Source organism: Engystomops pustulosus, chromosome 6 (assembly GCF_040894005.1).
Source record: "Engystomops pustulosus chromosome 6, aEngPut4.maternal, whole genome shotgun sequence".
Lineage (NCBI taxonomy): Eukaryota > Metazoa > Chordata > Amphibia > Anura > Leptodactylidae > Engystomops > Engystomops pustulosus.
In genome coordinates, this window is record NC_092416.1 from 144909708 (window position 1) to 144933990 (window position 24283).

The following is a 24283-nucleotide window of genomic DNA, read 5'->3' on the forward strand; positions in this document are numbered from 1 at the left end:
ACAGCTACTGTAGGGACAAACCAAACTGAGGAGGATAGCAATTAAACTGCTGAATATTATCAAGATAATAGGAAAAGTTGTTCTGATGATTTGTGAAAAAAAAAATATATTGTAATTGCACTTTATATATTTCAGCAAGTTTTTTTTTTTTGAAAAGCAAAGCCTCTCAGTGTTGCCCTGTGAGAGATCATCTAAAAGTACCATATATACTCGAGTATAAGCCTAGTTTTCCAGCACAAAAAAAAATGTGCTGAAAACCCAAACTCGGCTTATACTCGAGTAAAAAAATATATATAGGTTTTACCAGGTTTTTGTGGTAAAATTAGAGGCCTCGGCTTATACTCTAGTATATACGGTATATTTTCAAAAAACCTGGCCATAGAGGAAAGACCTAGTGGACTGGAAGATATAGTAATAAGTTACAGTGGTTTTGTTATTGGACTCGTTTACATGGGCAAATCCAGTCTGTAAAATACAGATCATAAGCAATGCATAGAGATCCAGACTCCTTGTATGATAAGACTATAGCCTGTTTATAAAAAAATAATTATTACAGTACATTGCTGTAGTGCCGAGGGGAAGGAGGGACTCCTAGCTTCCTCCCCAGAGTTCAGGTACTAGAGCCGTCGTATGGTTTGTATTTTAGGAGCTGAATAAGTCCATGTGAAGGCAGCCTTAGTTTGGCATAGTAGATGATACTACAGCTGTTGGGTGTGGAGTTATTGGCTGCCACCCCCTTTGTGTAGCATTAGCTCACAATGTGGTCTAAATGGTTGCAGACATCTGGTCAAGGTTTCCAAAACATTATTTTATAATGGAGTCAATTAGCACTTTTTCGCTAAAAGATACTTACCAAGAAGCTGTACTTGTGGTGCGCTCCGTATTGCCTGCAACATTTCCTTTGCTTTGGCATGTGGGCTCACTGCTAGGAAAGTGTGCCCCATAAACAACGGTAACAATCCCTGAAGCTGGGACTGGCCAAGGACCTTTCTTATCACCTGTGTAAAGACAAAGATATTTGAATCCACCAATGAGGGTTCTCAATCCCTGCATCACACACAAGTGGTTTTCTTCTACTATTGATACCTGAATGGGGAAAACCTTAATGTAGATCTCATGCTTGTGGAGACGGTGTTTGAGATGTAAAAAATCATCAGCTCCGATTGCATTGCGCTGAAACACCGCCAACATCTTACTCTCCTGGATGACATTCTCAAGCTGCGAACACAGAAACTTCTCCAGAAGGTTTTCCTGAAAGATTAAAGATGTATAGATGAACAAGGGACTAGGCAACACAAACAGAGACTGGAAGACATGATAATGGTATGCAAAGAAACTGGTATAACACAATGGCAGAATTATGGGGAAGATGCTGGAGTGTTCCCAAAATAGGCTGTGCATAGGCTGAATCACTCCATACTACTCCTAGGGCTCCCATCTCAACCCTGCTGCCAGGAGAGGTCAAGATAGGAATACTGGACTTCAACTGCACAATCGTTTTATTTTCTGAAGTTTCTCCTCTCATTCATTCCCGTTCAAGTTTTTAGGCTGCATTCACACACAGGGGAGGAACTTATCTCGATTGCAGATGCGTTTTCCCTGAAATCACGCACCATGGAGGAGATTTATCATTAGGCAGGATTTTGAGTAGTTGTCTGCGTGTTAGATAGGCAGATTTATAGTCTGGTGTATGTGCAGTGTTAAATGCCATCAGCTGTGCGCAAATACAGTGCACCAGTCACACGTATGTCTAACATCTGCTCAATTTCTGCTTTTGTGTACAGGAAATTCTCAGATACCTCAAACATAAAATTGAGCAAAAACTTCAAAATTGAGCAAGTTTGAGATAAATCTTCCCCTTGTAGTAGCAATGGACCCACATACACTACCTCCTATGTGGTATAGTTTTGCGATTAAATTTGCGTTCTTTTGAAAGTTCTCAGTTGCACGGTTTTGCACACTCTGTGGTGTATTTTTTTTCCGCCATTGGGTGACTTTAGAGTTGCATTTTTTCCTCACAAAAAAATCCCACAAAAAAGATGTTTGCGCAAAAAAAAATTTGCGGCAATTACACGCCAAGAAGCTACATAGGACTAATGATAAATCTCCCCCCAAATGTTTACAATCACAATTCGGACTATTTAAATGCAATTCAGATGCTGCATGTGAAGACAGCCTTAGGGTGCGGTCAAAAACAGTGCTAAGGTATGTGGGCAGGCCTCCGCCTGATTGCATATGCGTTTTTAAGGAAACGCAAGCGACCAGTAACCAGAACCCAATGTCTTGCAGTTTTTTCATGCAATAAACCGGGTTCTGGTTACTGATTGCATATGTTCACATAAAAACACATATGCGATCGTGCCAACGCCTGTTCCCTGCACCCTAGTGTTACGCATGGCCACACCTTTAGGCATTGAATTTCCTATTGTATTCGGGGAGCATTTACCCACCTGCACAAATACCAAAGTACTACACGAGAATAAGGTATGTGTCAAAAACACATACATTTATAAACGACCCGAAAACGCACGCTTTAAACCGGTCCTTAAACGTGACGTGTGGTATCACCAATCACTCAATATTACCTTGCCTGAGTCTGTGGCTTTTGCCTTGGATTTCATACAACTTTCACTTATAGTTGGTTTAGGTGCAATGTATTTGGTAAGTGCCAAAATTTTCTGCCTCTCAAAGTGAATGGCCTTTTTGTGACGGGTGACGGCTTTGGAGCGATGGCGGATACACTGCAGGGACGGGAGCCAGGCTGAGGAAAAGAAGAAAGATATCACTACAAAGTATCAAGAGGAAGCAATAGAAGCGAAAATACTATTATCTACAGCACGTCAGGCGTCTCCTCAATCTTCTACCATGAGCATGGCGAAACCGTATTCCTCCGGAATGATAAAACACTCTTCCACTGATTTATAGAGGACTATAGGGTTAGATCTCAGAGGCAGAAAAAAACCCAAACTCATCTCTCTAGGGGACACCCACAGCTTCAGCTTTGGGTTTTGTGTACATCAGACTGTTAGGCCCACAATGCATATAACACACTGACTTTGGTAGGAGTAAAGTGAATGGGATTACATTTTTAATTGTTGCGAAGAAAAAGAAAGTCAGCTCATCACACACCAAGTGTGAGTGTTATCTCCATCCCCACAGAATAGGATATAACAACCTTATTACGAGAAGGTATCCCACCGATCAAGAGAATAAGGACCTCCTTTTCACTAACTTGATAATGTGGCGGGTTTCTAAATTCAATACTCGGAGTATCGGAAATGGCTGAGCACAACATTCGCTTCACAATGAAACTTGGTACAAGCGCTTAAAGCATATACATTATGTCCAGTATGGAATAAATGGGTACAAGTCATAGGAATGTTCCCAGATATGTGAGGTGCTGTTACAAACCACTGCTAATTATTTACTATTAAACAAAGTGTTTCATCATCATGTTTTTATTAAAGGGGTTTGTTTCCCACAAAACAAAAACTAACTTCCCGATGGCTGAGGGGTCTCAGTGATGAAACCCCCAAAGATCACGAGAACGAGGGTCCGAGGTACCTCCAGCTGACCCCTCCTCGCTCCCCGAAATTAATGGAGCAGACGGCCACACATGACCTTTCTGCTTTATTCATCTCTATGGAGCTGACAGAGTTTGCGCTCTGCAACTCCATAGAGATGGAGCTCCGTCAGCTCCATAGAGATGAATGGAGAACAGTCAGGTGCGACAGTCTGCCCCAATAATCTTGAGGAGCAATGAGGTGTCTGACGGAGGTACCTGGGAGCCAATCAGACCCCTGTTCTCATCTCATAACTAAGACCCCCACCAATTTGCAACTTAAAGAGGACCTGTCACCCCATTTATCAGCACTAGGAGCTGCTTACTCTAGTGATAGACGTACTTCATGTATTTGTTGTATTTAAAGGGGTTTTCCCACAAAACAAGTTGGGCCCTATCTACAGTATAGGGCTTAAAGAGGACCTGTCACCCCATTGTCACCCCAAATGCCGCAGTGCCGGTAACGCTATCAAACACTGCGGCGGGGTATAGTGTAATCATCGGACAGCTTGCAAAGCTGTCCGATGTATTCATGAGGGGGCGGTCCGAGGAGCTTCCTCTACCCCAGACCGCCCCGCTCGCTCCATAGGCCGGCATTGACTGCCGTGCGCTAGATGGCAGTCTCCGCCCCTAGTCACGCCCCAACCCCGCCTCCTCATGAATACGTCGAACAGCTTTCACTATCGCTATCACTCTAACATTGCGGCGTTTGTTCAAGCACTAGGAGCTGCTTACTTTAGTAAGCAGCTCCTAGTGCCGATAAATGGGGTGACAGGTCCTCTTTAAGCCCTATACTGTAGATAGGGCCCAACTTGTTTTGTGGGAAAACCCCTTTAAATACAACAAATACATGAAGGACATCTATCAGCATTAGCATTTTATCTACTTATTGCACTTGATGACCTTTGCTACATCATGCGCCTCTGGAGAATTCAGCCGCACTGTGCCATGCCAATATCTGTGACACTGCAGTGCCAATTTTTCATCTAAGGTGAGCATCGCCTTAACAGCTGTCAAGAAGAGAGGTTTATTTCTCATGAGCCACTAGCTTACTTAACCCCACCCCTAATTTGCTTACCACGCCCGTTTTAAACCGATTTTATTGGGTTGAAAGTGGTGTGGAGTAGGGAGACTGGCTGGACTGAGGACCTCTATTATATATTTAATAGGGAGCCATTCAGGAGCCATAAGAGAGCTGGCTCTACTTAGTGAGCCTAATGATCCGCTTACTAAGCAAAAACAGATTTCCCATCACTACTTCAATCTGCTCAGTTCTTTGTCTACACTACTCAATCTAATCTATGGGAATCAGCTTTTTTATTTTCCCCAGCTGTGGCTACATTCATATATGTCTGTAGCCCTCTGATTGGCTAGGTATATCACACTGTATGCTCATACAATGCAATATATATTTTCCCGTTCTTCCCCCATGAAAGAAGGAGGAGTGACCATCGGCAGCAGCAGCATTGTTCAGGGTATTTCCCCAGTGATCATCCTTATGTGCATGATATTCCCATGTAGCTCACTTCGTTCTTTGTAGTTTTCATAGTTTCCTGTGCACAATGAAACCACCAGGTCTCCCTGTATATGTTTATGGATACATTCGGCTTTCCTGCTGTATACTCTGCCGGTGTCTACGTGTATCCCAAGAGTGGGATTCTCTCCGGTGTGTCACTTATTTGATGTGGATCTTTTGACCTCAGTGATGCCAAGGCTGATTTCTGCCCCTCTACAACACCTAGTATGAAGCACAACACCCCAATCAGACATGTGCCTGAGGAGATGTGCGGGTCAGCCATTATTCTCACTACTCTAGTGCTGTGCATCAGGGGGAGCACAGGGGGCGCTAAGCTCTGGGTTTGGTATAAATGCCCTTTAAATGAGAAGTCAATAGAGAAAAAAGGTTCATGACCTCCTCCCCCTGTATATGTCCTCTCCACGCCTGTGACAGGCAGCATATAGAGCCCAGGACTGACCTGTCACCCGTGTCCCCCATGTGAGGTCACGGAGCAGCTGCATCACCCGGCGTCATTACTGACAGCTCAGCGTCTCCTCAGACTACAGCCTGGCAGCTACCCCGTCACCCCTCGCCCCTGCACAGTGGGCGCCTCCCTCCCCCCTGCCATGTGCAGCGCTCCTCACCCAGCTCCCGGGCTGCTCCTCTCACCAGGGCGGCCGCCATTCTGCCGGAAGTGCAAGGTGACGCGGTGCCTGCTGGGAGCCGGCGGTTTCCTAGCAACGAAAGGACGCGGCTGAGGAGAGAAGAACTTGTTCTCCATATAATAACATGGCAGGAGGTGAGTGACATAGAGAGGGGGCTGCATTCAGCACGTATGCCGGTACTGTGTGTCACCCTGTCATGTGCTTCTCCACAGAGGACGGAGACTCCATAGTGAGTGTAATAGTGAGGAGGAACCTGCAGCATGGACTCACACAGGGGCAGGTGTAAGTATCACTGCTAGTAGTAATGCAGCCCCTACCATCCCTATGGCACCAGTGTGTTTACATCCCATTGCCAAGGAGTGACCTCAGCATGGCAGTGCCGCATGCCATGCCCATACCGCTATACTACATCATGTAACCTGAGATCCAAGATGCCAGAGACAATAGCAACAGCAACATTGGAGTTCCTGCCCCGCGCCGGCCCACCCTGCTGTTGGCTGTGCCCCCCTTTCACACGGAGGTGCCCTAGAGAGGGAAATAATCCAATTGACTTGTGGTTTAGTAGTAATTGTGGCTATTTCCAGGCTTGTACACTGGCCCTAATAAATCTTCCCCATTGACTATTGTAGACAGAGAGTTAGAAGTCTCCATGACACACTTGTGGCGCACCATGGCAGCCGCAGGCCGAGCAATAGCCCCTGGGTCTTTCATATCTGTGCGTCCATGCGCTCTGCCAGCCAGCACATACTATGATGTAATCAGCAGCGACAACGTTGCCTCATATTGTGCGTCGGCCGGCAGAGCGCATGGACGCGCCTCTGCCGGCTAATAGAGCAGGGAGAAGAAAGAAGAGGAGCCGCACGGAGCATCGGGTGCCACTCCGGAAATTGAGTATGTCGTTTTATTTTCTTATAGACTCGCGTATAAGCTGAGGTGGAGTTTTTCAGCACATTTTTTGTGCTAAAAAACTTGGCTTATAGACGAGTATATACGGTAAAGCTCGGCTTTCATTTTCATGGAGCCTTAAAAAATGACACTCCCACCACCATGTTTGGCTGTAGGCAAGACATCCTTGTCTAAAATCTACTTGTGATGTCACAGTAGCTTGATCCTCTCTTGTGATGTCACAGTAGCTTGATACTCTTGTGATGTCACAGTAGCTTGATCCTCTCTTGTGATGTCACAGTAGCTTGATACTCTTGTGATGTCACAGTAGCTTGATCCTCTCTTGTGATGTCACAGTAGCTTGATACTCTTGTGATGTCACAGTAGCTTGATCCTCTCTTGTGATGTCACAGTAGCTTGATCCTCTCTTGTGATGTCACAGTAGCTTGATCCTCTCTTGTGATGTCACTGTACCTTGATACTCTTGTGATGTCGCAGTAGCTTGATACTCTTGTGATGTCACAGCAGCTTGATCCTCTCTTGTGATTTCACAGTATTTTACTTAACCGAAACCTACTTGTGATGTCACAGTAGCTTGATACTCTCTTGTGATGTCACGGCTTACCTGACTGATACTAAATTCTGATGTCACAGTACAGTAGTTTACCTGACTGAAAACCACATGTGATGTCACAGTAGCTTGATACTGTCCTATGAAACAGTAGATACTTGTGATGTCATAGTAATTTACCTGATTATAACTTTCATGTTGTGATATGATTTTTAAAGTCTTGTAGATAAAGAAAAACATCTGGGTCACTGACAGTCCTTAAAATCCATCATTTATTGCATATCACTAATAAACAGCAGTGAGAGGGCCAGGGGTGTTGGTAGGTCAGGAAGAGAATGGCTTGTACATCTTTGTAGATTGCTATTCAGCTGTTTTGTTCCCCTGCAGGACTCAGGCGTTACCCCATCTACACACAGTAAGACTGGACAGAGAAGGGATGACAGTACTGAAGGATCTGGAGGTGGTGAAGCAGGTACAGAACCTGTACCTACAAGAGGTAACCCGATACCTGCTCCCACTAACAGCTAGAAGAATCCTCACTTATCTGCATATGGGTGTATGCTGCTATATGTCATCATTTCAGATACAGATCTATTTCTGTGTTCTTTTGTTCTAACACCCACATGCATAAGATGCAGATAACATGGCGAATATTAAGCGTGAATGCCAGGGTACAAATCATAGCCTGCCTTGTAGGAGGATGCCAACCTATGTTACAACCTATGCAATCCCTCTATTGTGTCTTCCACCCTGTGTTAATAGTACAGTTAAATGGAAGGCCCCTTAATTATTGTTTCTATAAGCCACTTCCTAATATTGATTTTTAATTCTATATATTATAGCTGATATATATATATATAATGCATTTAGAACAGCTAATTTAAAGAAAGGCCACTGGGGTTCTTCTAAAGAGATTCTAAATGTTACAGATCAAATGTTAATCAAACTTTCCATTAATCAATATTGCAGCTGGATGCAAGAAACTTTGTCGTTTTTTCTTGTCTTATCTCTGGCGCTTTTTCAGTTTGTATTGACTCATATCATTCCCTCTTAATGGAGCACTCCAGTCACAGGTGATTCATTGAATGCTACATGGTGCAGGGTCTGAAGGTAGGAGTATGACACATCTTTATTGTATTCCTAGAACCTAGAGTCCTGCTCCACCCCTTAGGCCCGGCACAAGGTATAATTTAACAGGGGAGATGTATCATATGTTGGCACTATGTGTGCTGGCGTATGATAAAGCTCCGCGCCCCGCCACGGCAGGTCCAACCTGGCATGGTTTTGTGTAAAATCCTGCGAACGTTCAGCAGTGAATGTTTTCGGGCTTTAAAAAAGTTTGCAGGCACAGGGCAGTTTACATAGAAGTTCTATGCAGAGGGGAGTAGTGAGTCACAGCAGCTAGGTTTCCTTCCAGAAGCTGAACGCGGACTATATCATTTTTGCTATTGTTACTATAGAATGGGAAATTGCTGTACATATGGATGGCATGGCTTTCATGATGACTAGTTATGCAATCATGTATTTCGTCTATTTTAGAATCTAATAAAGAAGATTGAAAATGTAGATGTTCTTAAGGATCTTCGGTAAGTGTACCCGGCAGCCTTACTGTCTGTGTCGCGGTGACATGATGATAATAATCTGCTTACAGCCTGGTATAATATACCTGATATTTGTCCGACAGCGCCTTAGGTCTCAGTATTGCTCAACACAAACCTGCCTGGCACCAGAATATTTCCAAGCCTGATGGCATCTCTGGGACACTTATCTCTTCCTACAAGACGCGATAAAAATCTTCCTACAACACTGTGATAATGCCACCTTCCAACACATTGGCAAAGTTAAGGCCCTTGTTGCTATAGTGCTTTGGCATGATCTAGAACTCTGTCTAGGAAGTGACTGCCAGTTTCCTGGTCCAAGTTGGAAGTAGATTGGCAATGTCTGAGATGGAGAATTGGCATTAGACTGGCGTATCCTTAGTTACATTGGCGTGTAGTGTAGATATGATCTGGAAGTACATAAAGTAATATTCTGGTACCTGTTTGGTTTGGGAATGGTTATAGTGAGTGCAGAAAATATTCAGATCCCTTTAAAATTTCACTCTTTTTGATCTTGCCAATTGGCTGCAATGAAACAGAGTTCTTTTTTTGGTCATTAATGTACACTCTGTACACTCTGCACCCCAACTTGACAGAAAAAAAACAGAAAGGCAGATATTGTTGCTAGTTTACTAAACAAAAAAACTGGTGGTGGAAGCGTCAAGCTATGGGGCAGGGACAGGACCACTGGTTGTAATTGAAGGAAAAATTAATGCGGCCAAGAACAGAGACATCCTGGATGAAAACCTCTTTCAGAGCTCTGGACCTCAGACTGGGCTGCAGCTTCACCTTCCAACAAGACAATGACCCCAAGCACACAGCTAAAAGAGCAGAGGCTTCAGAACAACTCTGTGACCATTCCTGACTGCCCCAGCCAGAGCCTGGACCTAAACCCAATAGAGCATTTCTGGAGAGACATGAAAATGTGTGTCCACCAATGTTCACCATGAAGGAAGAGGCAGAGGACCCCCAAATCCAGGTGTGAAAAACTTGTTGCATCCCAAGAAGACTCATGGCTGTCCTAGCTCAAAAGCTGCTTCTACTCAATAATAATCTTTATATAGCACCATCAAATTCCATAATGCTTTACAGATTCTGGGGAACATAGGTACAAATAAAATATTACATTACAGAGTAACAACAGTCATGTGAAACAATAGGAGTGAGGGCCCTGCTCACAAGAGCTTACAGTCTATCACTCAATACTGAGGAAAGGGTCGGAATACTTATGGCCATGTGATATTTCTGTTTTTCCTGTTTAATAAATTAGTATAAATATCTCCATTTCTGTTTTTTTCTGTCAAGATGGGGCAGAGTGCACATTAATGAGCAAAAAAAGGGATTGGCTGCAATGAAACAAAGAGTGAACATTTTAAAGGGTTCTGAATACTTTCCATTCCATTACCACTGTTTTAGTAATATTAAGCATTGACCTGAAATATTACACTTATGTTGAAGGTTCCTTAGTCTTTCTTGGAACAGATTGGAGGAAATCCAAAAACTCAGGAGTTTGACAAATCTGCAGTATCTGGACCTTTCTCACAATTTGATCAAGAAACTTGATGCAAGTGAGTTTCTGATGAATCAATCCTTAAAACATATACAGCAGACTCCACAAAGCAATGACATTTGTGACCACTGTTTCAATACATGGTTTTGTTTGCCCTGTACAGACGAACTACCCCCAAGTCTTCTCATCTTAGACCTTACTGGAAATCCATGCACTAAAGCAAAAGATTACAGGTGAGACATCTAAATCCATAAAAAATATAACAACAATGATAAATGTATTGAACATGATTAATGTCTTGTGTCTACAATTGCAGCTCAGCTCCATTGACTTTTTTGGTTATGAGCTGCAATACCAGATTTAGCCCCTAGACAAGAGTGGGGCTGTTGGTTCTTAAAGGGGTTTTCCTACGAACTAAAGTTAGGCCCTATCCATGGGATTGAGTGCGGTGCTCGGCAATTTCCGCCAGTTCCATAGAGATTAATGGAGATCGGTCATGCGCAGCCATCTGCTTCATTAGTCTGACTGAGCGACGCTTCAGACAGATAAGGAGGCTAAGGATAAACTCCTTCCATACCTAGAGAATATTCCCTTGAGTCAACTCTGTAAGGAGATTAGACTTATCGAGGGACTGTCTGTATAGAACTAAGTCATTACACACTTTATCAGGTTCCATTATCTCGGCATTGAAGTCAAGCTTTCCTGCCCCTATGACGTCTCTTCTGCTGAGATAGAGATCATGCTCTGGATTTCAGGAAAGCTGAAGGGCCATCAGATACAGAAAAGAGGGCTTTCTGAGGGGGAAGAGAGCTTGTCTTCATTGTGTCATTTCTGTTTCTGGATGAAGCCACCACGCTGGGCAAGGTCTGGGAGGTGTTTAGATGTTTGATATATACGTTTATTAGGGCAGTTCTGCTGACAGGTTGCCTTTAAATAAGGAATACATGCATAGGGAAAAGGACACAGGAGCATATTTCTTTATTAAAGTATATGACAAAGTTTACAATTATCCTCTGTACTAATGCTAATCCTGTGTAAGACCAGTGTAATTTAGATTTTTCTCTTTATCAGACAGCAAGTACTAGATGCCCTACCATTACTTCAACAACTGGATGGAGAGTCAGTAAGAGACTCTGCAAATGAGAACTCCCTAAGTGACAATGAAGAGGAGGATGGAAGTAGTAGTGATGACAGTAATGAGACAAGTCTATCGTTTGATGATTCAGGTAGGTAACTGGTGCCGGTGCCACATCCAGCCATTCACACTTACTCCCACCTTTATCTGATGGCACTGGACACTTTATACTGATACAATATCAAGTACTGAAGCTGATAATGACGCTGTAATCTTTGATGCACTCTTCTCCTTTAGGAGGCCTCTCATCTGTGAGTCACGAGATGATACAAAGGTCCTTTGAGAGAAGGAACAGGGCATTAAAAGAACATGAGGAGCGTCTAGCAGAACTCAATGATACCCTAGATAAGGAGTCACTTAGAAATGACATTGGCAGTGTAGTACTTCAAGAATGCTCTGCCTCTTCTACCAAGACACACAATTCTATCATTTCCAAGCAAAAGCTTCAGAATTCTGCTTCAATCAAAACGCAACTCAAAGAACAGCAGAACAAAAGTAGCTTCATGTCAGCTTCAAAACCAATCCCCAAAAATCAAGTGTCTGTGTCATCCTGTCAGTCTGAACCTGGGAAGGCTAATATAGGCTTGAGCAGGACCTCTGCTAAAAAACTGGTACCTCAATCAAAAATAGATCCCGCTCCAACAGGAAAAACGTATAGTACAGGAACTGCTGCTCAGAAAGACAGAAAGATTACATCAGCTCCTTCCACCAAGAGAATGAGCGCGGTGCCCACCAAAAACACACTGCTGTCATCAGAGAAGACCTCAGCCAGATCTAGTCCAACCACCGCTACTGCCAGAGCTCCGCATGAGAGACAGACAACATCTGCACCGACCAAGAAAACCCTCCCGTCACCAGAGAAGACGCCGATCACTCGGCTTAGAGTCAGTTCTAATGTACAGAGTACAACAAAAAAGCCATAGAGAGTTTTCATTATTATATAATTAGCAATTGTTTTAGCAACACGTGTAATAAACAGATAATTATCATTGTTGTTATTGCTTGGATCATGTCATCGCATCTTAATTGTTCTCCTCTTTGTACAACGCAAGTTCCTTCTCCACACAATGTAGAAATAGGTCAGACAGGTCTGGAGCATCAGTCCCAAGTCCATTGAGAAGATTGTTGACCAGTGAAATATTTTCCTCTTCCATCTTCCGTTGCTTGGCTTGAAGGTTCAGCTTTGTATCCTACATTAGAAGAAAGGCTGCATTGATAGAATGCTACTAAATGATTAAAACTTATAATGTATGTGTCACTTAAAGGGGTTGTACCAACTATTTAAGTTCTCCCCTATCCACAGGTGATTCAAACCAGTAATAGTAGCTGACTTCTGATGTCTTATCCCAAGGTGTCTTCATATTGATTCAGTAATACATTCATGTTGACAAAATTTACTTCTATCAAATATGTTAATTGGCCATTTGAGGTTAGGGGTGGTGGAGAGTTTGGAAAGTCATGTCAAGCACTCCAAATTGTCCTCCCAATACTACTGCAAGCCCACTTGTCACTACATTAAGAGGAGTTGTCCACTTTCAGCAAATAATTGCTATGGTTTGTGTAATATATACAATTTGCCAATAAACTTTTTGTACCAATTTCTCATGGTTTTCTGGATCTCCGCTTGCTCTTCATGTATAGAAAGCTTTTATTTTCACTTCCAGTGGATAGAGATCTGTCCTTGGTCATGTGATGGACATGCAGGCGGAGGAGGATAATAACAGCTTGTGCACCTGCATGTCCATCACATCACCATGGACAGATTTGTTTGCAATGGAAGTGAAAATAAAAGCTTTCTATAAAAGGACAGCAAGCAGATATGTTGAGAACCATTAGGAATTAATATAGAAAGTATATAGGCAAAGTGTATAACTTTTCTTTACACAAACCATATCAATTATTTGCTGAATAAGCTCTGTTGCATGCGCACTGAAGGCTTATCCAAGGGATTGGGACTAACAGATTACGAGAATAGGGGTCCATTGTAGATCAAGTAAACAGAGCATCTGGTTGTACATGCACTGAACGAGATAGCCAAGCACTGTACTCAGCTACTTCTGACAGTGTCTTAGACTGGAGAGGCAGCAGGCTTGTCCAACCTGGGTCACAACAGACCCCTGTTTTTGTGATCATTGGGGTCCCACCACTGGGACCACCACCGATCAACAAGTTATGCCCTATCCGATGGATCACTTCAAGTCTTCATTGTGCATGTGACTGTACTGTGGCGGGCATCTCTGTTTCCGGCTTTCAGAAATGAGCAAGACATGCCTGTGAATGACAAGTGCATGGTATTACAAGCACTCTGTAACTAATAGCCTGCCTGATTAGAAACGTTGAAAACAATGAAAGTTTATTAATTATATATTTAAAAGAATTGTATTCTCAATCTAGTCCCTTGCGGATATGAAATCCCAATTATTCAGGCATTGGCCAGTAATGAGGACTAGTGTTAGTGGTCCATAGACGGGGTAGTAATTATTGAAACGCTCCCCGGCTATCGGGCTATTGTATTGGGGATCAAGTCATAGTGAGACTGGTTTGGTATAGTCCCACACGACTGAATTGGGGGCGTTGGTGGGATCAGTCAGCCCCAAGGGATTGAACAGTGTGTCCTTTATAACACCTTTATGGGTGCTGAGGTATTTAGTCCACCCTAAAGGATTTGAGCAGTGTGCCCTTCCTAACACCTAACGCGTTTCTACATCACTCTTTGAATGGGATGCGTCCTCAGAGGTGCTAAGGTACATTATTTGCGGTGTGGCATTATTTAGTCACGCACCGATAGCATTTCCCCCCCACGGCATTGTAGCGGCCATCAGCCGGTCAGTAGAATGCCGGATTCTCAGCTACTTCTGACAGTGTCTTAGACTGGAGAGGCAGCAGGCTTGTCCAATCTGGGTCACAACAGACCCCTGTTTTTGTGATCATTGGGGTCCCACAACTGGGACCACCACCGATCAACAAGTTATGCCCTATCACTTCAAGTCTTCATTGTGCATGTGACTGTACTGTGGCGGGAATCTCTGTTTCCGGATTTCAGAAATGAGCAAGACATGCCTGTGAATGACAAGTGCATGGTATTACAAGCACTCTAATACATGCCACACAGCCTCAAGGCATGTGCACTTCAGACCTGAAGCCAGGGATGTGCTCCTAGCTTCACTGCGGGGGTGTGAGAGGCATGCAATGACGTTGGGAGGGGCACCAGAAGATCCCCCCACACTTCAAACACTCGTTGACGTATTTGATAAAAGTAATTTTTTTTTTACATCAAGAGAATTTGGGAGAAGACATCAACTAGTCAGGTATCGTTCTTTCACCAGAGTAGATCTGAACGTACAGCAGTTTTTATAGTGGTCAGTCTAGGGACTGCAGCTCAGCTTTAATTCACCTTACATCCTCTTTGAGCGTTCTGCAGTCAATTTACACACAGTCTATATTGTGTATACAGCTTCTGTTTAGAACTATGTGTACAAACAAACTCTTTGCATCTTCTAAGCCTCGTGTTCTAGAAGGTTAGCAAGAAGATGGGGCAGTGGGGGTAGCATCAGACTGCAGGATCAGACTACACAGGCTTCTTCTGTAGTCAGTAATAATGGAGAGACATAGATCCACTGTATACATAAAAATATATCGTTAACAGCACTAAACGCAAAGTTGCTTATTTGTCAATGAAGCATTGAAAAAAGTTTGCAAAAGTAGATTTTACTAGAAGAAGTAATAAACGTGTAATACAAATCCTCCCCAAATGTGAATTGGGCTCCTACATTGTGGCCCGGCGTTAATACATATCTGTGCTATGTTCCCCTTCATACCTCGTTTCCTTCGGACATCTTGAGCGCCCTCTGGTGGTGTCTGTACAGCTCATGCCTGCGGTCTACTTGCATCTGAAAACGAGGAGTTTGTCTTAGAGGGTCATTGTCTCCAAAAGTGGGTGACAGCACCCAGGGCACTTGTGTCACTCCTTCACCAAACATAAAAGGCTTGAAAACAGACCTGTGGAATTGTGAGCACAGTCCAGTCAGTTATGTAGTTTCTTTAAATGGACGATAGGAAAGGAAGATATGATGCCAATATGGACAGCGCCACAGCCCATGGTGTCTGGTATTGTACACTACAAACTAAACACACACATTGGATTTGCCCATTATGTAGGCCATGTATTTGCTGGGGGACCCAAAAATCATGGGGGTTCCACACACACAGTGGTGGGATAAATCCAAGTCTCCCTTTAGGGGTTAAAAATCAACTGAATAGGAATCAGGGAGACATTGGATGCAGGCCAGCATTTTCTTGTGGGCTTTAAATTGTATTGGCATCCACAAGACATCAATACAGTTTGGAGTCATGGCAAAGCAGTAAGCAATGCTCTCTAGTGATGGGAATTCTGGCTCTTCTTAGTGAGCTGGCTCATTAGGTTAGGTGCACTAAAAAGAGCCGGCTCTTCTGGCTCCCTATTAAATATATAATAAGGAGCCGTAGGCCAGTCAATCACCCCACACCACTCCACTTTTCACTCGATTGTATCGGGTTAAAGGGTGTGTGGGGAGCCAGTCAGGGGCGGGGCTAAGTGAGCGAACAAGATCCGGCTCATTCGTGAACGACACATGACTAGTACACTCCCAGCTCTGCCATTTGGAACCAGAGATGCACATAAAATCTGCACAATATCTGGGTACAGCCAAATGATTTGCTGGACTTACAGTCAACCACAAAATATAACCGGAAGGAGCTAGAAATCTGTAGATTGGTGACTTGCTATAACTTTATTTCTCAGATGTCTCTGCGCCTCCACGAGCTTTGCGAGGTGCTGGAGGCTGGTAACAGTATAGCATTTTTGCAGCACTTTAATCTATTTGATATCTGATTATCTTAGAAGCTGAGCTGCATGGTTTGCTGAGTAATGTCATGTACTAGGAAGTGAAAATGGAACTTTAGTTATTTTAAGAACAGGACAAAGCCCCTGCACATCTCTACTGCATTTATAATTCAATGGTAGCATCAGTGGTCTCTAACCTGGATGGATCAGGTGTAGCAGTGAGTAAATGGACGCATGGTAAATGGGGACAGCGAGGAAGCACAGACACCATACTGGATGTAGTACGGAAGCCCCCTGAGTCCATACAGATCCCACTCTCCTTGTTTCTCAAAATCTGCATCATTGTCTCTGCTGTGATGTGTCCTGGAATATAAGTACATGTAGATTATGACAATATTATACTTACAGCTATCTGTGCACGCTACCTAATTATGGTACTACTTAAAGAAAATCTAGCATCAAAATCTATCATGATAAACTAGGGACACTGATAAGTAAGACTGTGATTGTGGTAATCTTCTCATATTAAGTATACATGGCCTCCTTTCCTTCTATAATCATCTAGCGAGCCAGAAGGGCTCTGGTGGGGGCTTCACAGCTATAACACACATTCTGTGAGTTTACAGCAAACAGAGAGAGGGTGTGGGAGTCATGCTTCTGCATAGTTTAACAGCCTGTGAAGTAACAGCACAAAGGGGCTCTGGTAATGCCCCCAGAACCCTTTGGGCTCATTGGCATTATTATTGATTTATAGATTTTTAGAAGTCAAATACCTGAATGGACAGTACAGGGATCTCTCCAAAGATCTTTTTATACCTAGGGCAATGGCCTTTATGACCTAGGGGTAGGGATGCCTTTCTGAAAAGCGAAAAAAATATCACCGGTTATGGGGGAAAACATTTGTTTGATTCTTATACGTTGGGCTTGATGGACCTACATCTTTTCCCAACCTCATCTACTATAATGCTATGAAGGAGGGAAGCCATGGATAACACATATAAGAAGATGACCACAGTCACGGTGCCTGGATCTATGAGTAAGTGACCCTGGTTTATCATGATGGATTTTAATTGTAGATTTCCTTTAAATACAGTATACCCCTACTGACCCCATTGGAGCCATACATGCCCCTCATATTCCTGATGTACATCTTCCAGGGGAAAGCATATTTTGCCAACCCAAGGAAATGATCGGGCATGACCGTTCATATACTCCAAACTGTTAAGTACATATGCACTTGTCTGTTTTATTCCTCTTATGGGGGCACTATGCAGTCACTTTAAACACTTCACGCTCTGCGACGGATATATCCGCCGCACAGCTATGAAGGGTGTATAAAGAGGGCTCACGGGCTCGGGACCTCCGAGTAGGGAAATAGCGTCCAAATGTCCGGAATGCGACTTTTACACCTTTTTACTTGACATAAAAAATTTAATGAAAAGTGCTCAAAATGTCACACAGTCCTCAAAATGGTAGTAATGAAAAGTATGCCTCATTTCGCAAAAAAAAATTACATATTACACAGCTCCGTACACCAAAGTATGAAAAAGTTATTAGCATCAGAAGATGGCAATTTTTTTTTCCTTTTTCATACACTTTCGTTTAATTTTTTACAATGTATTAAAACGCAATAAAACCTGTATCACTGCGATCATACCGAACCAAAGAATAAAGTAAAGGTGTTATTTGGAGCGCAGAGTGAAAGTCCTAAAAAAACTGATTCCTGTCGCATGAAAGCCAGCGCAGCTGCGCCAAAATCCGATCGCGTGCAACACAATCCCCTAAATATCTGTCACAGCAAAACCTGAAAATGTCGAGAAGTCTGACGAAAGTGCGTCCGCTGACCCTTAGTAAATAAGCCCCATTGAATTTGGATGGGGTGCTGCTCTAAAACTGATCCAAATATCACGCAGCAATAATCAGCTTCAGTTTGTTCTATTTTCTGGGTAGCAGAACATTGAACCCCTCACCCCCTCACCTTGTTGTGACTGCAGCAGTTCCTGACCCGCTCTGTATCTTGCTTTAGCCGCCTCCATACGCACTGGCTGTGTTTTTAAAGAATAGACCACTTTGAAGTTGAACTCTTCTGTCCCATTCCACCAACCCTGTGCCAGGGCATGCGAACGGAGCTTAGGGTGCTCCTGCCATATGGAGGTGCCTATGCTCAGCTGGTTAGAAATGTTCAGAGCTCCTTCTGCATAGGAAACATTAGATTGATTTAATTTGTATTTAGTTTTTCTGTAGATTACGCTTTCCTGTCGCTGCAGGAATACCTCTAATGCAATACCTCTAATGTATGAACCTATATAAGACACAGAGACTCGTTATAGCACCCAAACAAATAACACATCAGTAAAAAATCCAATTGACACCAATTTAGATTTCATGTCATCCGTTATGCATGCAATTTTTTGTTTTATAAATATTGTATGATTGGGACTTTCTGTAATGGTTTTAACATTGAAGTCAATGTGAAAAGGTGTCCATTTTTACAATCAGCTGGTCGTTAGTTTCTTTATATAGACAGATAGGAGAGATGGATAGGTAGATATAGGAGATAGATAAATGCTTCTTTGCACAGTTGAACCACATATGCGATCAGGACAAGCTCTTCACTCTTCCATTTCAAAACACAATTCAACGCGTGGAAGAAGCCTCAAGGTAAATGCCCATAACTGCAAAATCCACTGTATAATATGGCATCATTTAAAGGGGTTGTGCACTTTCAGCAAATAATTAACATTGTTTGTGTAATGAAAAGTTTTACAATTTTCCCATATACCATCTGTATCAATCCTTCACCGTTTTCTAGATCTCTGCTTGCAGTCATTCTATAGGAAGCTTCTATGTTTACTTCCAGTGGATGGAGATCAGTCCCCGGTCATGTGATGTCACACAGGTGCACGGCTCGTTATATCACACAGCTCTGATTACTCTCTGTGCATACACTCACCGGCCACTTTATTAGGTACACCATGCTAGTAATGGGTTGGACCCCCTTTTGCCTTCAGAACTGCCTCAGTTCTTTGTGGCATAGATTCAACAGGGTGCTGGAAGCATTCCTCAGAGGTTTTGGTCCATATTGACATGATGGAATCACACAGTTGCCGCAGATTTGTCGGCTGCACATTCATGATGCGAATCTCCCGTTCCACCACATCCCAAAGATGCTCTATTGCAGTGATGGGCAACCTTTTGAGCTTGGTGTGTCAAAATTCGCCAAAAAACCGAGCATAACTCGGGTGGTGTGTCACCTTGACAAAAAAACATAATTTTGTGATATTTATAGTTTAAATAACAAATATGTATACTATTTAACTTCTAGGGTACTTTAATCCTCTGATTGATCTTACCATGTACTGCCATACTACAATATGGCAGTATATGGGGATTTTCCCAATCATCTATTACTATGTGCAAATTGCACATTGTAATAGATCGGTTACAATCAGACAGGTGTGGAAATGCTTAGTAACCTGTGAACTTTCTGTCATGAAAGTTCACAGGTTATAGCGAGGGCGCAGGCCCCGCTGTCTGGATCTCCTTCATGCCCTCTTGGCATGGAGAAGGTGTGAGGAGCAAAATAATCGCAATGTCAGCGATTTGCAAGGTGTTGCGATTATTTCAGGAGCTGCAGAGGAGCCTCTTGGGTGTATGGCCGGGTCACCTCTTCTGCTGTGCCCCATGCTGATACCTGTGCTGACTGGAGACACTAGGCACAGCTCACACATGGGGAGGGGCCGGCCCGGGGGAGGAGGAGGAGGGAGTGCTGGAAGCTCAGTGCAAACTCTCAGCCTCCCGGCTACAGCACCTGTTCATGTAGGATGAAACTTAACTCTCAGGCAGCCGCGTGTCAGTGAAAATGGCTACGCGTGTCATAGGTTAGCCATCACTGCTCTATTGGATTGAGATCTGGTGACTGTGGAGGCCATTTGAGTAGAGTGAACTCATTGTCATGTTCAAGAAACCAGTCTGAGATGATTCCAGCTTTATGACATGGCGCATTATCCTGCTGAAAGTAGCCATCAGATGTTGGGTACATTGTGGTCATAAAGGGATGGACATGGTCAGCAACAATACTCAGGTAGGCTGTGGCATTGCAACGATGCTCAATTGTTACCAAGGGGCCCAAAGAGTGCCAAGAAAATATTCCCCACACCATGACACCACCACCACCAGCCTGAACCGTTGATACAAGGCAGGATGGATCCATGCTTTCATGTTGTTGACGCCAAATTCTGACCCTACCATCCGAATGTCGCAGCAGAAATCGAGACTCATCAGACCAGGCAACGTTTTTCCAATCTTCGACTGTCCAATTTCAATGAGCTTGTGCAAATTGTAGCCTCAGTTTCCTGTTCTTAGCTGAAAGGAGTGGCACCCGTTGTGGTCTTCTGCTGCTGTAGCCCATCTGCCTCAAAGTTCGACGTACTGTGCATTCAGAGATGCTCTTCTGCCTACCTTGGTTGTAACGGGTGGCGATTTGAGTCACTGTTGCCTTTCTATCAGCTTGAACTAGTCTGCCCATTCTCCTCTGACCTCTGGCATCAACAAGGCATTTCCGCCCACAGAACTGCCGCTCACTGGATGTTTTTTCTTTTTCGGACCATTCTCTGTAAACCCTAGAGATGGTTGTGCATGAAAATCCCAGTAGATCAGCAGTTTCTGAAATACTCAGACCAGCCCTTCTGGTACCAACAACCATGCCACGTTCAAAGGCACTCAAGTCACCTTTCTTCCCCATACTGATGCTCGGTTTGAACTGCAGGAGATTGTCTTGACCATGTCTACATGCCTAAATGCACCGAGTTGCCGCCATGTGATTAGCTGATTAGAAATTAAGTGTTAACGAGCAGTTGGACGGGTGTACCTAATAAAGTGGCCAGTGAGTGTATATAACAAGCCGTGCACTTGTGTGACATCACATGACCAGGGACAGATTTCTAATAGAATGTGAAGATCTGGGGAGACATCATTGTACACCCCCAGCTGGGAAGATACTCACATATGCTTTGCTTATCTCACCTGTCATTCTCTCGGCCGCCCAGTATGGACCAGCTGTCTCAAGCACATAGGCCTCTAGGCGGTCACACAGCAGAAACGTATTGTGGTACATGAAAGGCTCAGGATCCTCTTTGCAGCTTCCCCCTTGCCCATATTGGCCGAGCAGATCAGCAATTATGTGGACAGCAGCTTTTGCAGAATGGGAACGCTCCAATGCCAGTCTATAAGGCAGGTAAAAGGGGATGGAAAAAGAGGATATGGAGAGAAAGGAGGAGGGGATTATGTGCACCCACAATGTGCAATTGAGGAATAGAGCTGACCACTCTGATATATAGTTATATCAGAAAATATTCAGTATAAAATGTATTAATACTTCCTGCCCGTTCTCGGGTTAAGTCTAGTGGGTGGTCCCATGACAGATTTTTCTGTTTACACAAGGATACAAGGAGAACCATCACCACGGACTCCCAGATCTCTCAATTCTACTTGCTCTATAAGAGACCATTTTCTCACCTGACTAAATCCATGCCAAGGAGTGCATCACGTTCTTCTACCGCTTCCTTAGTCCACACCGCTTCATTCCCAATGCAGACACCCATTTCATTAGCACCCATTTCAGCACCCCACAGCCAGGCTGGACGACTTAATAATACAGCTAGTGTATTTGGAACCTGCTCCACCTCTATGTAGGTGCACTAAACAATAATCATCCAATATTAGTTAGAATATGACTTACTGGAAAACATTTTCTTTACAGAGCGATGATCCATCTTACCATAACCTTTGACCCTGGTGGGTGTGCGGAAGCCCCATAGTATACAACCTCTTGGACTTCCAAGGAAGGGCGGTCCGAGTTCTTTGCAAAAACAACAACCGGTGAACGTGAAGCTGGAGGAAGTGACACCAAACAGTCACAGGAGTTGGGGTACTCCAATATGGACATGACACTGTAGACAGATGAAAATAAGTGTCACACCGCAGTACCGTGTCCCTCCTCTGATGCAGAACCAAACAAGACTGACCATTAAGATGCCTTACCACAGCCAGGGCCGGCGCCAGCGCTGGTCATCCCCGGGCAAGTGCCGAGGCCCAGAGCTGTTAGGGGGGACCCGCTTTAGGCTGTATATAAGGAATCTATGAGGGTCAGGAGGGCGGCATCTAATGAATCCATAGGGGGTGATGGGGGCTGTATATAAAAGCACCCAAGTTACAGAGGAAACGACCCCAGATTTGCCTGGCTCCTGTGGTAACAAACCGCTTCTGCCTCCTCCCCAGGATCTCTGGCTGTGTCTAACAGCCGGATATCCCGTTCTGTGATCAGCGCAGGGCCACCTGCAGCAATCCCGAAAGATATCACTGCTAACTCTGGGACTGCACCAGTGCAGTCCAAGAGGAGTTAAATGCAACTCAAACTCAATAAAGGCTGCGGTCACACGTACCGCTAGGCGTCCGTTCATAACGACACGCTAGCGCACAGGGGGAGGTTCTCGGCCCGAACGCACATGTGTTTCCAGGGAAGCGCATGCGATTGATAAGCCGATCACATGCGGTTCTCTGGAAACGCATGTGCGTTCGGGCCGAGGACCTCCCCCTGTGCGCCAGTGTCTCGTTATGAACGGACGCCTAGCGGTACGTGTGACTGCGGACTATGCGTTTCAGTGGAAACACATATGCACCTTCCTGTTGTGTTTACAAACGCGACTGAAAAGCACCATGTGAGTGCAGCCTCTGGGTGCGGTTACATGTCAAGTAAGTGTTGTGTTTCCAGTAAAAAGCATGCGGTTGGTAACCAGCACCCAGCGTCTTGCATTTATAAAATGCAGGTTACTGATTGCATGCTTTTCACTGTAAACTCACATGCGATGCTTTTCATGTTACTATGCGTTTGTCTGCTTTGAGAGTGTTTTTTCCATTGCTGAAAGTGTAAGCAGCTGTAGAATTTTAACATAGCTGCTTACACTTTGCATGCCCAAAACGCCATGTGCCAACGCACCCTCCATGTTTAATTGTCCCTGGTCATGTAACGTGACATAGGTTCACGACTTGTAGTCAGAGCTGTGTGATATAATGAGCTGTACACCTGTGTGACATCACATGACCAGGGAGCGGAGCAGCAAGAATGAGAGCAAGCAGAGATGTAGAAAACCATGAGGAATTAATACCCCATTACCATCAGAAGGTACATATTATCAGTATGTGACTAGCACATTTACATTGCCCCCTCCCCATTATAATTAGTCTCTGCGCAGTTTGTACACACTGTAACACAAGTCATTAGGATACAGAATGCCGCAGGTATTTAAGAGCCTACACCAGTGTCAGTATTATGTGTGCTGCACCCTATATAATACCTCTGCTCACTCTTTCTCCTTTGTAGTTGTAGTTGGAGCTTCAGAAACTTGTGTGTGATCTGTGTCCTGTGTCCAGACGCCTGTCATGGCCTAATAGATTAGGCCGCATGCGTAGTCAGTGCCCCTAGAGGCTGCAACTGGAAGTGCAAAGTATTATTATTACTGTGCAAGTGTCTTCTGCTACTTATGTAATTAATTTATTTGCAGGTTCTAAGGTTAGTTACAGTAAAAAAGAAAAGACAAACATGTAGCAGACCTGAATTGACAGAATAGAAGCAGCGTTTAATGTTTGGTTCCTAAAACTCTAACATCTGTGACAGGGGTGGCATTCTCCTCCAGCATTTATCGCCTATTGTTATTCTTGATGGGGGAGGGCACACTTAAGGGTGATGCCACATGTGGCGTTTTTGGTCCATTTTTAAGCATGCGTTAAAACAGTCCAAAAACAGGACGTGGGGCATCACGTTGCGTTGTTTGATGCGTTTTAAACGCGTTGTGAAAGACACACCCATTTCTAATTCATTAAAATGTATGTCTTTTCACCCCTTCTGTCTCTATGTTGCATTTTTGTTTACCGTTTTCAAAACAACCATTCACTCCTAAATGTGATGTGTTGCGTTTTTGGATGTGTGTTTCTCTGCGTTTTGACACAGTTACCAGGAAGCAGTTTGACTGCGGTGGC

General features: G+C 43.9%; 3 protein-coding genes across 7 annotated transcripts in view; 1 reads left to right on the top strand and 2 right to left on the bottom strand.

Moving 5' to 3' along the window:
• The window catches only part of MRPL10 (mitochondrial ribosomal protein L10), a 7101-nt gene extending 1245 nt beyond the window's left edge, over positions 1–5856 (bottom strand). Inside the window, exons 1-4 of one of the 3 annotated variants that reach the window (XM_072111604.1) lie at positions 5730–5856; positions 2586–2761; positions 1087–1251; positions 854–998 (exon numbers count right to left, since the gene is read on the bottom strand). In XM_072111604.1, coding sequence (XP_071967705.1) covers positions 854–998; positions 1087–1251; positions 2586–2761; positions 5730–5841 — 598 coding nt within the window. In that variant the 5' untranslated portion in view covers positions 5842–5856. Of the gene's footprint in view, positions 1–853; positions 999–1086; positions 1252–2585; positions 2762–5538; positions 5672–5704 lie in introns of those variants that run through there. The other 2 variants (XM_072111603.1, XM_072111605.1) reach the window with 2 other exon arrangements.
• On the top strand, positions 5715–12413 carry LRRC46 (leucine rich repeat containing 46). Of its 3 annotated transcripts, none has more exons than XM_072111599.1 (8): positions 5715–5859; positions 5938–6007; positions 7569–7677; positions 8721–8767; positions 10238–10347; positions 10453–10522; positions 11361–11515; positions 11662–12413. In XM_072111599.1, the coding sequence occupies exons 1-8, from the start codon at positions 5850–5852 to the stop codon at positions 12345–12347; spliced, it is 1257 nt and encodes a 418-aa protein (XP_071967700.1). In that variant the 5' UTR covers positions 5715–5849; the 3' UTR covers positions 12348–12413. The 3 variants fall into 3 exon arrangements, with proteins under 3 accessions (XP_071967700.1, XP_071967701.1, XP_071967702.1); XM_072111600.1 differs by having other exon boundaries at positions 7569–7653; XM_072111601.1 differs by lacking the exons at positions 5715–5859; positions 5938–6007; positions 7569–7677 and adding an exon at positions 8259–8291.
• Positions 11239–23740, bottom strand: SCRN2 (secernin 2). Its single transcript, XM_072111598.1, has 8 exons — positions 23602–23740; positions 22026–22197; positions 21764–21945; positions 21272–21471; positions 18225–18440; positions 16444–16609; positions 15243–15423; positions 11239–12614 (listed from the first exon to the last, which is right to left on the bottom strand). The coding sequence occupies exons 2-8, from the start codon at positions 22191–22193 to the stop codon at positions 12447–12449; spliced, it is 1281 nt and encodes a 426-aa protein (XP_071967699.1). The 5' UTR covers positions 22194–22197; positions 23602–23740; the 3' UTR covers positions 11239–12446.
• Positions 23741–24283: the final 543 nt, after the last annotated feature.

Coding starts and splice junctions, on each gene's coding strand:
- SCRN2 (XM_072111598.1), bottom strand. CDS start 22,193: ATGTCCATATTGGAGTACCCCAACTCCTGTGACTGTTTGGTGTCACTT. Junction 21,946..22,025: donor CACCAGGGTCAAAGGTTATG/GTAAGATGGATC, acceptor ATTATTGTTTAG/TGCACCTACATAGAGGTGGA. Junction 21,472..21,763: donor CTTGGCATGGATTTAGTCAG/GTGAGAAAATGG, acceptor CCTGCCTTATAG/ACTGGCATTGGAGCGTTCCC.
- LRRC46 (XM_072111599.1), top strand. Junction 8,768..10,237: donor GATGTTCTTAAGGATCTTCG/GTAAGTGTACCC, acceptor CTTATGTTGAAG/GTTCCTTAGTCTTTCTTGGA. Junction 10,348..10,452: donor GATCAAGAAACTTGATGCAA/GTGAGTTTCTGA, acceptor TGCCCTGTACAG/ACGAACTACCCCCAAGTCTT.